We start from the raw sequence: 13,815 nt of genomic DNA on the forward strand, positions 1-13,815 counted from the left end.
TCCAGGCCAATAGGAGTTGCTGGAAGTGGTGGCCAGTATGTCCCTGGGCCCACGCCACTTCCAGCAGCTCCAATTGGCCTGGAGCAGCGAACCATGGCCAGTGAGAGCTGCAATCAGCCGAACCTGCAGATGCGGCAGGTAAACAAACCAGCCCGGCCCAGCAGGGGCTTTCCCTGAACAAGCAGTGGAACAACTTTGGGAACGACTGCTTCAGAGGGAGAGCAGAACTGTTTCCCAGAAGCTGTTCTCTTCCTGTGTGGAAGATCATTTCTATTAGATGAACGCCTGTATGAGGGCTCTAGTGGGTTCTGGCACTTGAGTTTCCTACATTTGCCTCTTCTACAGCTAACTGGGCTGGTCTGCTTTGAAGGGGAGTCTCCTAAAAGAGAGAAAAATAGTCACTCACTGAAGCAGCAGGTCTGGAGAGACAGACAGGCCTTCGGAGAAACAATGCAGAATATGCAACACATTCAGAGAGTTAATTTAGCAGAATATGCGCCCTGGACAGTTTCTCCAGTCAAGGTAGGAAAATTTTTGCTAGCAGGCCCAGACAGTCCTCTTCTATATCCCATCAGCCCCTCTGACTGCTCTCCTAGGCTTACCCCGACCTATTTTTTCAGCGTATTGGAGTTCTAGTAATAGGAGGCATTACACTGCTGTGTGGCCTTTTGCAGCATTTATTGTAAGAGTTACATGTCCTGATACAAGTCCAGGATAGCAGTATCTAGGACTGGGTAGAGACTTCTGTGCTGTGACTACTATTAAGCCCCAGCAGTTAGAAGAAAACATCCTGCTTGAATTTGCAGTACTAGTAAGATATTGATTAGGTCACAAGATGCAGAATTAGACTCAATTACTAATTCATTTACCACACAGAACAACTGGTGCCTACTTTGACCATCGGAAAATCCACTGTTGCTTCTGCTCCCTTGCTAGAGACAGGACTTATACAGAGATGACAATATCCTCTGGTGGAGCCCGTCAATGTAGTTCTGCTCCTCTTTCAGAGTGTAGGCTGACAAAACCTCCTTTGTTAGTCCAACTTGCTTAAATTCCTCAAGAACCACAGTGGGACTCTGAGCATTCAGAGGAGGCAGCTCAATTTGTTCACACCCCACAGTGGCATCTTCTATTGCAGTCACTTCTACAAAAGAGAAGGAAAACAAGTAACTCTTTAGCCTGACATCCTGGGGTTTGCTCCCCCTTTCAATGAATGATCATTCAGAAAACAAACAATCTCATCTGAGCTACTGAGTGGGTTCATGTGACATTGCAGAGGGAGAGAGACACAACATAAAAGTCACAACTCAAGTATATTCACACAACAGCAGCTGAGTGATGATATCCCACCCACGGAGACTGAGGTGCATAGGAATGCCCCAGTGACAGCACTAGGTTCCTGTCCATCCTGCACTGGAACTAACGGTGCAAGTGCTATCTGAGCTTGTATCACCGGTGGTTGTACCAGCCAGTCCAGCTTTATAAATGGAAGCAAGGTCAGACACGAGAGATCTAGCCCAGAGTCATACTGTATGACCACATTTTCATATTATAGCATAAGTGCACATCTAGTGCAGTTCCAATAAAGCTATAATCATGGAAGCAATTTCTACTCCATCTGCTCAGACAGACATGAACTCAACCTCAGAAGTAAGGTGACAATATCTTATTATTTTAGATACTATAGTCTATACCAAACCACAAGCGTGACTATTTAGCAGAGGATGCAGTCATATTTTCAGTAATATAGCTAAGTACAGTGTTCACAGTACTAAGGTTAAAGAAGAGATTCCAGTTTGAATTATATCTTGTATTATTTGACAATGAATATGATATATACAATACAGAATGCATATGCACAAGGAGGCAAGTAGATGATAAACATCAAGTAATTCCAATAGCTGAGTGCTTGGTTTTTCGAACTAATTGTAAGCCACGGGGTGTGGGGAACCCACTAGAAGGGGAAGGAAAAACAAAGTCCCAACTGCTGGACTCTTCACTTCCCTGTCTTCAGGGCTGGCTTTATTCTCAAAAGCACCAATTCAAAACCAGTACAAATCAACTCAAATGACTGGGAAATACACCCTAGAGGCCAGCCCAGCTACAGCCAGCTGGGAGCTGAAAGGACTGTTCCCTGTGAGTCTCCTTTGCACCACCTTTCCTTTTATAATCCTGGCCAAAACAAGCATATGGCAGGCTCCGACGATGCATCACTAACATTGGGGTTTGCATTAACTATATTTTAGCCTGATACAGACTAGTCAATTCTATAAGGGAAAGTTCCAAGTTTGTCAGAGAATTCTCATCTTTATTTGACGGTTGCTCAGGCACCTATTAGTAGTATAAGATACTGATTTTAAAAAAATAGTTTAAATACTTAAGAATAATTGTGACTAACTGTTCATGCTATTTACTTTTTACATTTACTGTACTTTGGCCATGAAACAAGACTTGTACATTTCTTGACACTTTTACTTTTTGATTCTCCTGTGCTAACAGAATACTATAATGTTCATAGATTCAAACGCCTGACCAAACCATTGTGACCATCTAGTCTGACCTCCTGCATAACACAGACTGTAGAACTTCCCCAAAATAATTCTAGAGCAAGTTTACCACCTGATGATACTGTCCACACAGCTGATCTGCTGGTAGGATAGAACATGTTGTATCTTCCTTGAATCATCACAGGATGAACTCTCTAGGCCTTCAGTGATGTTACTTCTCAGTGCTTGGAGAATATATGAAGCAATGTTCTGCTTGCCTACAAAAGAAAAAAAACAACTTTGTCTTCCAAAAGCATCTTTTAGCTGCCCCCTAAGTAAGTCTTTATGAGGGTACATGGCCTGTGATAGTATCACTCCCATAAATTAACTAATTCTGTGAGCTCAAATGAGAACACATTTTTCTCAAACAATATATTGTCTACAAGAAAAAAATTACAAGCTTAAGATGAAACATCCACCCCAGAAGATCTTAGTGAACACGTGCGTCTGATGAAGTGGATATTCACCCACAAAAGCTCATGCTCCGATACATCTGTTAGTCTAGAAGGTGCCACAGGACTCTTTGTTGCTTTTTTACAGATCCAGACTAACATGGCTACCCCTCTGATATAGTGAACACAAAGGAGACAATGCACAAACAGTCCATTTCTATCATTATGGTTAAGATAATTTTGCTCAGTTCCCACCCTAACACCAACAGGCTAACAGAAGTATCCTTGGTGATGGGGTGGAAACCCCAGGTACTAAGCCTTTCCATCACATAACTAGGTTTATAAATTAGTTTTTCAAATGCTGCCAATTGTAAAAGTAGCCTTAGATACTGTCTACTGCTTGCCATCTCTATTTACAAATCACAACATCTGACCTCTAAACCAAGGGAAACTATGGCTACTCATAGTATTGATGTTAAAACCATTCTGTTAGCTTAAAAGGTAGCACAGTGATCACAGGATATGCGCTCTCCTCATTGAGGCTATGCACAAGTCACTGTTCACAGCGGACTTAATGCTGGGTCTCACAATTTATAGTAGAATCTTGCTGTCAACACACCTAGAAGTTTAATTTAACTTTAGTAATGAAACAAGACTTCAAATTTCTAAACATGTTAGTGGAGGATTTTAATCTTAGAGTGTAAGCTCTTTGGGGTAGGGACCATGTTTTCTAATGTATTTGCACAGTGCTTTTGCATAAAAGGGTCCTGATCAGGGACTCTGTGCACTGCTGCAATACAAGCGTTTTATAACCACAGACTGCTTCTCCAGTAACATAGGTTAGAACAGCAAACACTTAGATCTATTTTACACGATGTAAGAATTTCTAATACAAAGCTGTTGGAGCCAGTATGCCACTCAAGTCTAAAAGGCAGGACTACAGATCATGGGGAATTCACACTTCATCTAGGGATCAGGATTCCATTAACACACTTCCCTGCAGTACAGTATCTATGACTGGATCCTTTCTGTTCTGCAGTTTGCTCTGTGACTTAGTATGCAGCTGTTGACTGATTCTTTATTCGGTTCACATTGGCACAGACCTGCTGCAATGTCATCTGGGGGTGTGAGAAAATTACAAGAGTCAGACTGAGGAAACATGAGTAAACACAAGCAAATACAAGAACAATAATGTGCTAAGGTACCTCAGTCCAACCTAGCATAGAGGGATGGACTTGTCAGCCTGAGCTTGGTGTGTCTTGACTTTTGTCACTCAGATTCACTATGGTAAAGTCTACAACTTCAGCTTTTGAATGATTTTCTTGAATTGATATAAGCCTTCAGAGATGAAAGGGTAGAACAAGTTAATGATTTACTCAGGATATTGTTTAGGAGGAAACTATATTTAAAATTTGTATTGACAGAAGATTGTCTGTTCACATATGTATTCTGCTAGGGGTATCCTGCACATTTGTTTTAACCCTAGATGCCATTTCTTTTTAACATGGCTTCCCCATTATTTTGTCAAGTCTGCCAGTTCTCTGAAAGAAGTCACTGTATATCATTGTATGTCTGTAATTTACTTCATGTGATAACTTTGTTTGAGGTATCTGACAATTCCAGTCAGGTAAATGCTTACTGTGGCAACTTAAAAATTGTGTATGTTGGCCCAATCCAAGTATATTAAACTCAAGCACTTGATTTGCCTTGTTGTATCTTCCCACTTCAATATAATTTCACAATGCGTGGAATATGTCTGCAGTGAGAATTTTCAGTTTTATTATTATATTTCTATTGTTACCTGGGCAATGTCACATTGATAGACTTACTAGTTCTGCTGTATTTCCTCAGCACAATTCCCACTGGAGTCACTAGAGGACGCTATGCTGATGTAACGTTCCTAAGACCCATTGCCACCAAGACTTCCACAACCATTAGAATCATTGCTATGAACTGGCTGTAAAAAAGGCAGAATTCATTGTCTTAGAGCTAACAGTAAAAAGAGATAATGCAGTTAGCAACACAAAATTTCAAGTGACTCCAGAGATGTAAGCGAAGAATCTTCATTATTTTGTGAGACTTTCAGATTTTCCTTCATCCTCTTTACCTGCAAGAGAAGCTTGTACATTTGTCCCTGCAATTCTCTTATCTCTTTATTGACACTGCTCACCTCTTTGCTTCTTGCAGCAAAAACATCTTCATTCAGAGGGCTCCTGTGAAATACCAATGGAAGTTTAATGTCAAGTCAAACCTAATTTAGTTAAAGAAAGATCTATATAAACAAGATTACAGAGCAGATTTTTAGGGAATGATATTAACTTTGTTGCTTTATGAGGTGCTATTATCATCCTCAAACGAGTACACTAGGAGGGAAAATATCAGAAACAATTCAGGCAAGGGATTATTACTACCCAGAAAGAAAGTGACAGTTCCTTCCAATAGCCCTATTGTTTTACAGGGGCATCACCATTTTAAATATTTGTACAAAACACATTTAGGTCTGAAAACTGTGCCATTCCAGAGGATAACATCTCTCCCTCTTTCTGCCGTGACAGCTGCCATATTCATTTTCCAAATTTAAAAACCAACTCTCCAGCCCACTGACATTTTAATGGACTAGGATGATTCATGATTTACTAATACATTTTTTTAAAATTTAAATTAATTTTTAATACTGAAAGACAGATGATTTGGCTTTGAAAACAACAGTTGCTGAAATACATCTGAGGCTTGTACTGCTAAGCATCTACCAGCAGGTCTTTCCAAAACGCTAAGCATATAGGTTATTGGGGAATGTATCTGTGCCTCTGCCTCAGTCTCCAAAGTGTTAAATCAAAATTCAGTTTTTATAGCTAACCTTTAAGAACATTCACTGGCAATAATTTTAGTCTGTGTAGTACGTGCATGGATACCATGATGGATGCTATAAAACCCCCTGATATAGACAGATAGATAGATAATTAACGTGTGACAGCCTGAAGTGTTTTTGTCTGGAGGCATGAATGAGCATGCAGGGACCCCTTATTTGGTCACCTCGGGTTGATGTCCTCGCCAGCTTAGTCAGCAAGAATAATCAGGGGTAGAGAGTACTCTGATTGGCTGAAAACATCTACCTGTAGTCACCAGAATAAAGTATTTAGGAAGGAGTTTCAGGGACTCTATTGCTGGCAGTCAGTGCACTGAGTTTTATCTGAGGGAGAGGAGTCGACAACGAGCTTTTGCCTGACATGAGTTGGGTCAAACTTGGAAAATGTTGCAAATTAAATGTGTGTGTGACTTCTCTTACCTGTTGCAGGCATTTGCTTCATTAAACCAACAAACAACTTGGTGAAGTGACAGTTTCTATTCAATTAGGGCCCATGACAAGAAAAGGAAGAATTAGGTGCCCCACTGGGACTGCGTGCAGGGACCCAGGTCTGGAATGGCAGCCAGCGCACTAGCACGAATAAAGGTTGCATAGGATCTACTCCTCCGCACTTTTCTCACGCATGAGAGAAAAATTAACACCCAATAGAGATTTTGAAATGAAAGGTAACTCTGGCAAATCAGTACGTATCCTGAAAGCCATTTATTATGGGAAACCAACCATATAAGCTGTAGAAGGCAGAAAGTCAGATATCCAACCCTGCTGGAAACTAAAAAGGAACCCTGCAGACTGAAGAGCAACATTTACCCAATTTAAAAACGTTAAAAGACTAAACAGAAACTAAATGTTTTCAATTAGAAAGTGAATTAAAGCAACCCTGCTTCCCAACAGAAAGCAACAGCTCTGGAGGCAGTTTTTGGCTGGGAGTCACAGGCTATGCATTTCTCCATTTCTGAATACAATATTCAGGATCATTTAACTTTCACTCAAACAAATGAGGATTAAATGACAAAGAACAATTATTTACTGTGGGCTATACTTTTCACATACCTCCTCAGTTTTCACTTAGAAGATCAAATTAGTCTAGGTTTTATATATAATTATCACCATGGTAGCTGGATGCTAAAACAATTACGCAAATAAAATTTGCTTGGGCTTCCATTTGTCCAATATTTCATTACTGCTATGCTCCTTTGCTAACCCAGGCTCTCTCTTTTGAGAACTGGGCAGAAGCACACATACCAGCTGGCTGCTCTCCAGTGCATTACTAGTTGTGGCACTCTGATATAGTAAAGAAAGTGGTTTTGCTATGCAGAGAGTTTAGTGGGAAATAGAAAGTCTCTGAGGGGGTTCAGTTCCACAACTGACTTACGTCTGGACTTTGTGCCGGCCAATGATGAACACGACTTTCCTGCTCCAGGTTCACAAAACTGCACCATCTGGTATCCAACATAACAATCTCCATTCTGAGTACAAAATCTTATGGGCAAATGCTCAAATGGAGGCTGGCCTGCAAACTTCAGGACTGCATGGAAATCAGAGAGGATTGTTTTTACGTCATAAAACTGCTATGTCAAGGCTTGGGATCTATCAAAGCAGATTAAGAATAAACGTTTTAAATTTATATGAGATGCTTGAATTCACCACATTGTTGACCAGGCTAGTGACCAACACAAGTCTGAAAGGATATTATAAAATTGTAGAAAGTCCCTACAAGTATTAAGGCCTTGCTCTTCTGATGAATGGCAACCATAAAGGGGTGATCTTCTGGGTGCAAATATATCAAGATGGATGTTCCAATCAAATCCTGAGGAAGGTAACCCAACAAAGGGACTGCTCTGAAATCCAGACATAATGCCACTCACTACAAAGGGCAGAGACTGAGCAAGCACATTCGTACTAGCCCATCCTGTTAGCGAGATCCACATATATCATTTCTAAGGCTGTGAGTCCTTCACGGAGGTCACGGAAGTCACAGATTCCACGACTTTCCGGGACCTCACATGACTTCTCCAGTGGCACGTGCAACTGACCCTAGGGCTTCCCAAGCAGCTGGGGTGGCTCCAGGACCAGACATACTGGCTGCCACTCAGGCAGCCCCAGGCAGCTGGGCTCGGGTGCTGCCCTGGAGCAACGATCTAGGAGCAGTGGCAGTGCCCCAGGCTGCCCCCTCCCCAGCAGCAGCAGTGGTGGTGGGGTCCTGGGCCACTGCTCCCTGCCTGGAGCAGCAGTGGGGCCCCAGGTTGCTGCCTCCTGCCTGGAGAAGCAGTGGCGGTGAGGCTCCGGCCCGCCTCCCAGCAGCAGCGTTGGGACCCCGGGCCGCCCTCCCCAGCAGCAGTGGCAGCGGCGGGGCCCCAGGCCGCCCTCCCCAGCAGTAGTGGGACCCCAGGCTGCCCTACCCCAGCTGCAGAGGGGTTCCGGAATGCCCCAACCCCAAGAGCAACAGTGTACTCAAGAGCCTCCCCGCAGAGCAGCAGGTTCTATGGGAGTGCCCCCATCCCCACCACCTAAGCTTTAGTTAGGGATATTTTTAGTAAAAGTCATGGACAGGACACAGGTTGACTGTGTGTTGTGTGAAGAAATACTTCCTTTTGTTTGTTTTAAATCTGCTGCCTATTAAGTTCATTGGGTGACCCCTGGTTCTTGTATTGTGCGAAGGGATAAAAAACACTCCCTTATTCACTTTCTCCATATTATTCATGATTTTATAGACCTATTTCATATCTCCCAGCAGCCATCTTTTTTCCAAGCTGACCACTCCCCGTCTTTTTTCTCTCTCCTCATATGAAAGCTGTTACATACCTTCTGATCATTCTTGTTGCCCTTCTCTGTACTTTTTCTAATTCTATCTTTTTTGAGCTGGGGGGTGACCATAAATGCATGTAGTACTCAAGGTGTGGGTGTATCATGAATTTATATAGTGGCATTATATTTTTTCTTAATATCTATCCCTTTCCTAATGGTTTCTCACATTCTGTTAGCTTTTTTGACTGCTGCTGCATACTGAGGTGATGTTTTCAGAGAACTATCCATGATGGCTCCAAGAGCCCTTTCTTGAGTGGTAACAACGCAGGTCCTTGAAAGGAAGACGTACACTATCTGGTGTCTGCACAAGTATAATTTTTAAACAAAGAAAACAGGCTTTCAAAAACATCTATTGGATTTCACTATTGGTTTGTTTTTAACTGGAACTCTCCTGACTTGCCTTCATAGCTAGAGTGACTTTTCTCAGCCAAAGTTAGGCAGCATGATTCTGCTGCCACATGGTGAGAGCTGCACACGTGGACCAAGTATGGAGTGATCCAGAAGGTATAATAAAGCATTTATTGTTCTTGGTCTTTACCTCCCCTGAGGAAAAGTTAAAAGGATTAATGCATTGGTGCCAACAGTCAGATATTTTACATGACTGCTGACTACAGGAATGCTGAAAAATGCTGCACAGAACAAATTTATAAGGCAGTAGCTTGCCCAAGCTCAAACTCTGGTTGAAGGGATTGTATTGGATTTCTAATATCAAGAATTAAAGTGTGTGTTTACTGGGGTGTTTCATACACAGAATTTAGTAAAATAATTTTAGCGAGAAGTTAATGCTATGACAATACCTTCCAGCAATTTTTCTCTTTGGGTTAAGCTGAAAGAAGTGGAGCCTAGGGGACCCAGTCTGATACACTGGGAATGTAACAACACAACAACAAAAGATAGTTTCAAAGTTATGCCCAGTGTGCACTTGCTAGAAAGCATCACTATTCCATGAATCTCTCGGAGTCAAATGGCCTAGGATAGATACGGGGAGCATAGGTGCTTTAGAAAATTCTGAAGGAACAGGTACTACAAACAAAGATTTGGGGATTTTATGTGTGATTTCCGGATTTAAAAACATAAATGTTATGCTCTATATTCAAAGTGCCCTTTTTGCCATTCCAGAGAATGGAAGCTGACCTTGGAACCTCAATTTTCTGGAATGTAGTTAAATTTCTCAATGATTCAGAGAAATCTGGGACAGCTACTACACTAGATCACAGATGCACAGCTCCTGATGCAATGAATGTACTTCACAAGACAGCACAGATTGGAGTGCAGCTATACATGAGCTCATCATTTTATATATATGAATGAAGAAGGCAACTAATATTTATACACACACACACACACACACACACACACACACATAAAAACACACAAACATAAAAGATTATAATAGTATTGAATCCACAGTGAGAGAAGGATGACCTTAGGGTTAAGGCACTGGCTGGGGACTCGAGAGTTCTGGTTTCAATTCCTAGCTCTGACACAGATTTCCAGCATGACCCTGGGCAGATCAGTCCTTTTGTGCCAAAGTTTTCAATCTGTAAAATAGGATACCTCTTTTCCCCCAAGGCCATTCTTCCTTTCCTGATCAATGGTAATGATGGATGCTAATAAGATTAAAGAGAATCAAGACAAACACCAGATTTTTGTCCATCCCCAGAAAAGATCAATTAACACAGTGAGAAAGGTATTGGAATAAAGTCAATCCTGCCCCAGCGCAGAGGGATAGACTAGATGCGTCACTGGAGATCAATTTCAGCTTAAATGTAAGAAAGACCATTTCACACTGGAGTTCAGCATGGCCTTAATGGCCAATAATAAAGATAAACTCTGCTGCTGCCAAGTCACCTGCTTGAGTTTCCATGCTCCAGAGTGGGAGGTGGGACTGGATAGTGTGTGTTTAGAACACACTGACATCTTGAGAGGCCAGCAGCACCACAAACTGGGAGGAGTCCAAAAATTTCTTCTTACAATTCAGAATGGAGGCTGCCTGCTCAGAGAGAGATGCACCATCTGCCCAGAAAGCAAGGAAAATATAGTCACAAATGTGTCCTAGAAAACAGGCATTTCTTAAAAGTAATTTCCTTCAAAGCACAACAGCAGTGACATAAGTGTACAAAATTATTGGTTGAGACAAAGCTTCAGAAATCTGTGCTCAAACTAGAGTGCTAGGTTCAAAATCTTATTTTATTCAAGGCATCACAATTCCTCATTCTGTAAGTTTGTTCCTGACTTCCTACTGCTAACACAGTAACACAATGGAGCACATGATTCCAAATCGGGCCCATTGTGGACACCAGCCTACTCAAGGAACATGCTGGTTTCCGACCACACAGAAGTTGCTGGAACCAGGACCTGGCCCTCACTACCAACATCGCGATGTGACGTCACTGAAAACTCAAGACACTTTCATCTCTCTCTACCACTCTCTCCAGTAGTATTGAAATAATCTCAAGAAACCTTCATTCTTCCAAGCAAAGCCAGGGAGCACAGCACATGGTGTATATCAGGAACAAAGTAGGTAGAAATAATTTATTCCTGAAGTACAAATTTGAACCAAAGAGAAGCCATCCAGAACTACACTGCTTCCCCAGGTTTGGAGCTATTTTACCAAAGCTGTCTCAAGAAATGACAAACCTTTTTGTGGTTTGAGAGAACTAAGGGATTCTGAAGGAGACCTTGACTACATTAGGCAAAGGGGAAAAGAAATATTACTTTTTTCTGCACTTGTTATTCTTGCGTTTCCCAAATCCGAATGGATGAAGGACACTGCTGATTTGCAGTTAAACTTACTGTGTTTTTTGGGGTGCGTTCAGATGTAACTGCTACCGGTTCCTCAATGCTGTATGTTGTTATGTCTGTCTGGAATATTCCATAGTCATTCATGGCTTGGAAAAATAAACCGTTTCCTGATTGAAAAACAGAGGAAAACAAAACAAACAAGAAATGTCAATGAGGAGAGGATTTTTGAAACGGCTCTTACAATCCTGACTTTTAAATTAGAGAATATCAGGGTTGAAAGGGACCCCAGAAGCAGGACCGGCGCTACCATTTAGGCAGCCTAGGCAATTGCCTAGGGCGCCAGAATAATTGGTGGGCGCCGTTTTGCCGGAGGGGGCGGCAGGCGGCTCCGGTGGAGCTGCCACAGTGGTGCCTGTGGAGGGTCCGCTGGTTCACAGCTCCAATGGAGCTGCCGCAGTCGTGCCTGCGGACGGTCGGCTGCTCGCGCGGCTCCAATAAACCTCCCGCAGGCATGACTGTGGCAGCTCCACCGGAGCCACAGAGCACCGGATCCTCCGCAGGCACCACTGCAGCAGCTCCAGCGGAGCCGCGGCACCAGTGCGCAGGGCGACGAAATTGCCGTCCGCCTAGGGCGCTCAAACCCCTAGCTCCGGTCCTGCCCAGAAGGTCAACCAGTCCAACCCCCTGCTCAAAAAAGGACCAGTCCTCCGATGGATTTTTGCCCCAGATCCCTAAGTGGATCAGCCCCTTCAAGGACTGAACTCAAAACCCTGGGTTTAGCAGGCCAATGCTCAAACCACTGAGCTATCCCTCCCTGCTAAAATATATGGAGCTATACCTATCTCATAGAACTGGAAGGGGCCTTGAAAGTCATTGAGTCCAGTCCCTTGCCTTCACTAGCAGAACCAAGTACTGATTTTGCCCCAGATCCCTAAATGGCCCCCTCAAGGATTGAAGTCACAACCCTGGGTTTAAGCTGGCCAATGGTCAAACCACTAAGCTATTCCCTCAAACCACTGAATCAATCTTTCATCCTCCCTGTAGTGCTAACAAGGTGATCACGCAGCAACGAACAGCCAAGCCCAAACCAGAACTGATAGCAAGAAGTACAGGACCTATTCTGAAAGCTTAATCCAGGGGTCAGCAACTTTTCAGAAGTGCTGTGCCATGTCTTCATTTATTCACTCTAATTGAAGGTTTCACATGCCAGTAATACATTTTAATGTTTTTAGAAGGTCTCTTTCTATAAGTCTATAATATATAACTACACTGTTCTATGTAAAGTAAATAAGGTTTTAAAAATGTATAAGAAGCTTCATTTAAAATTAAATTAAAATGCAGATCCCCCCGGACCAATGACCAGGACCCGCACAGTGTGAATGCCCCTGAAAATCAGCTCACATGCTGTGCCACAGGTTGCCTACCCCTGGTTTAATCCATTTCATACACAGATCACATAACATTAACGGGACATGCTCTGCTCTTACCTAAAAGGGAGTGATGAACCACTCTACCCAATGGCCACACAAGGCTGAATGCCTTGGCACAGAACACTATACAATTTACATGATTGTCAGGCTTGCGGATCCACAGTACACAAAGAGAGACATGCAGGATTCAGAAGACTAATGCATAGAATCGTAGGACTGGAAGGGACCACAAGCAGTCGTCTTGTCCAGTTACCTGCACTGAGGTAGGACTAAGTATTATCAAGACCATCCATGACACGTGCTTGTCTAACCTGCTTTTAAAAATTGCCAATGACAGCAATTTCACTACCTCCCTAGGCAATATATTTCAGTGCTTAACTACCCGGACAGTTAGGAAGTTTTCCCTACTGTCCAACCTAAACCTCCCTTGCTGTAATATAAGTCCATTGCCTATTATCCAAACTCTATATTTAAACCCCAACATGGGTGTTGGGGATTTCAGTTGCATAGGAGTCACTATGAAGAACATCTGAGCTTTATTATTTATTGCAAAGGACAATAAATCATTATATTTTGGCCCAGGAGGGGCACATTTTTTAAAGCAAGGCATTACATGTGAACCCAGTATAGACACTAATAGGAGCAGCATGTGACTCATCTGTCCAAACACAGACCTGCTAATAGGGTATTTCAAATCAAATTAGCAATGCTATAAATTGCACAATCAGATGGGGGCTAATTCATGACTTGATAAAAAAATTACAAGGACTACTGCTCATGGCTCAGGACATAAGGTGCTCACCAGCTGGGGTGGGAAATTTTTTCCGTACGCCAAGATACACACTTGTATAAATACAGATATGCATTTTTTGGGGAAAATACAAGGCAGGTGAAGCATCAGCTCTCTTAGAAACATCTGGGATAGATCACTGTTGTAGGATGGATACCAGACCAGAACTGCATGGGCAAGTGCCTGCCAGGTACAAAGGTTGAGGATCTCTCAAGCCATCTAGGACATGCATATGTGGAGT

General features: G+C 42.6%; 1 protein-coding gene across 1 annotated transcript; it reads right to left on the reverse strand.

Annotated features, from left to right (window-relative positions):
- Nucleotides 1-285: 285 nt before the first annotated feature.
- On the reverse strand, nt 286-13,343 carry PER3 (period circadian regulator 3). The gene is given in 12 exon segments (XM_050931945.1): nt 286-1,217; nt 4,078-4,087; nt 4,768-4,895; nt 5,046-5,151; nt 7,177-7,224; nt 7,226-7,261; nt 7,263-7,329; nt 7,536-7,664; nt 10,461-10,614; nt 10,617-10,664; nt 11,406-11,521; nt 12,842-13,343. Coding segments are annotated over 11 exon segments (1,275 nt in total). The 5' UTR covers nt 11,499-11,521; nt 12,842-13,343; the 3' UTR covers nt 286-761.
- Nucleotides 13,344-13,815: the final 472 nt, after the last annotated feature.

Source organism: Gopherus flavomarginatus, chromosome 21 (genome assembly GCF_025201925.1).
Source record: "Gopherus flavomarginatus isolate rGopFla2 chromosome 21, rGopFla2.mat.asm, whole genome shotgun sequence".
NCBI lineage: Eukaryota > Metazoa > Chordata > Testudines > Testudinidae > Gopherus > Gopherus flavomarginatus.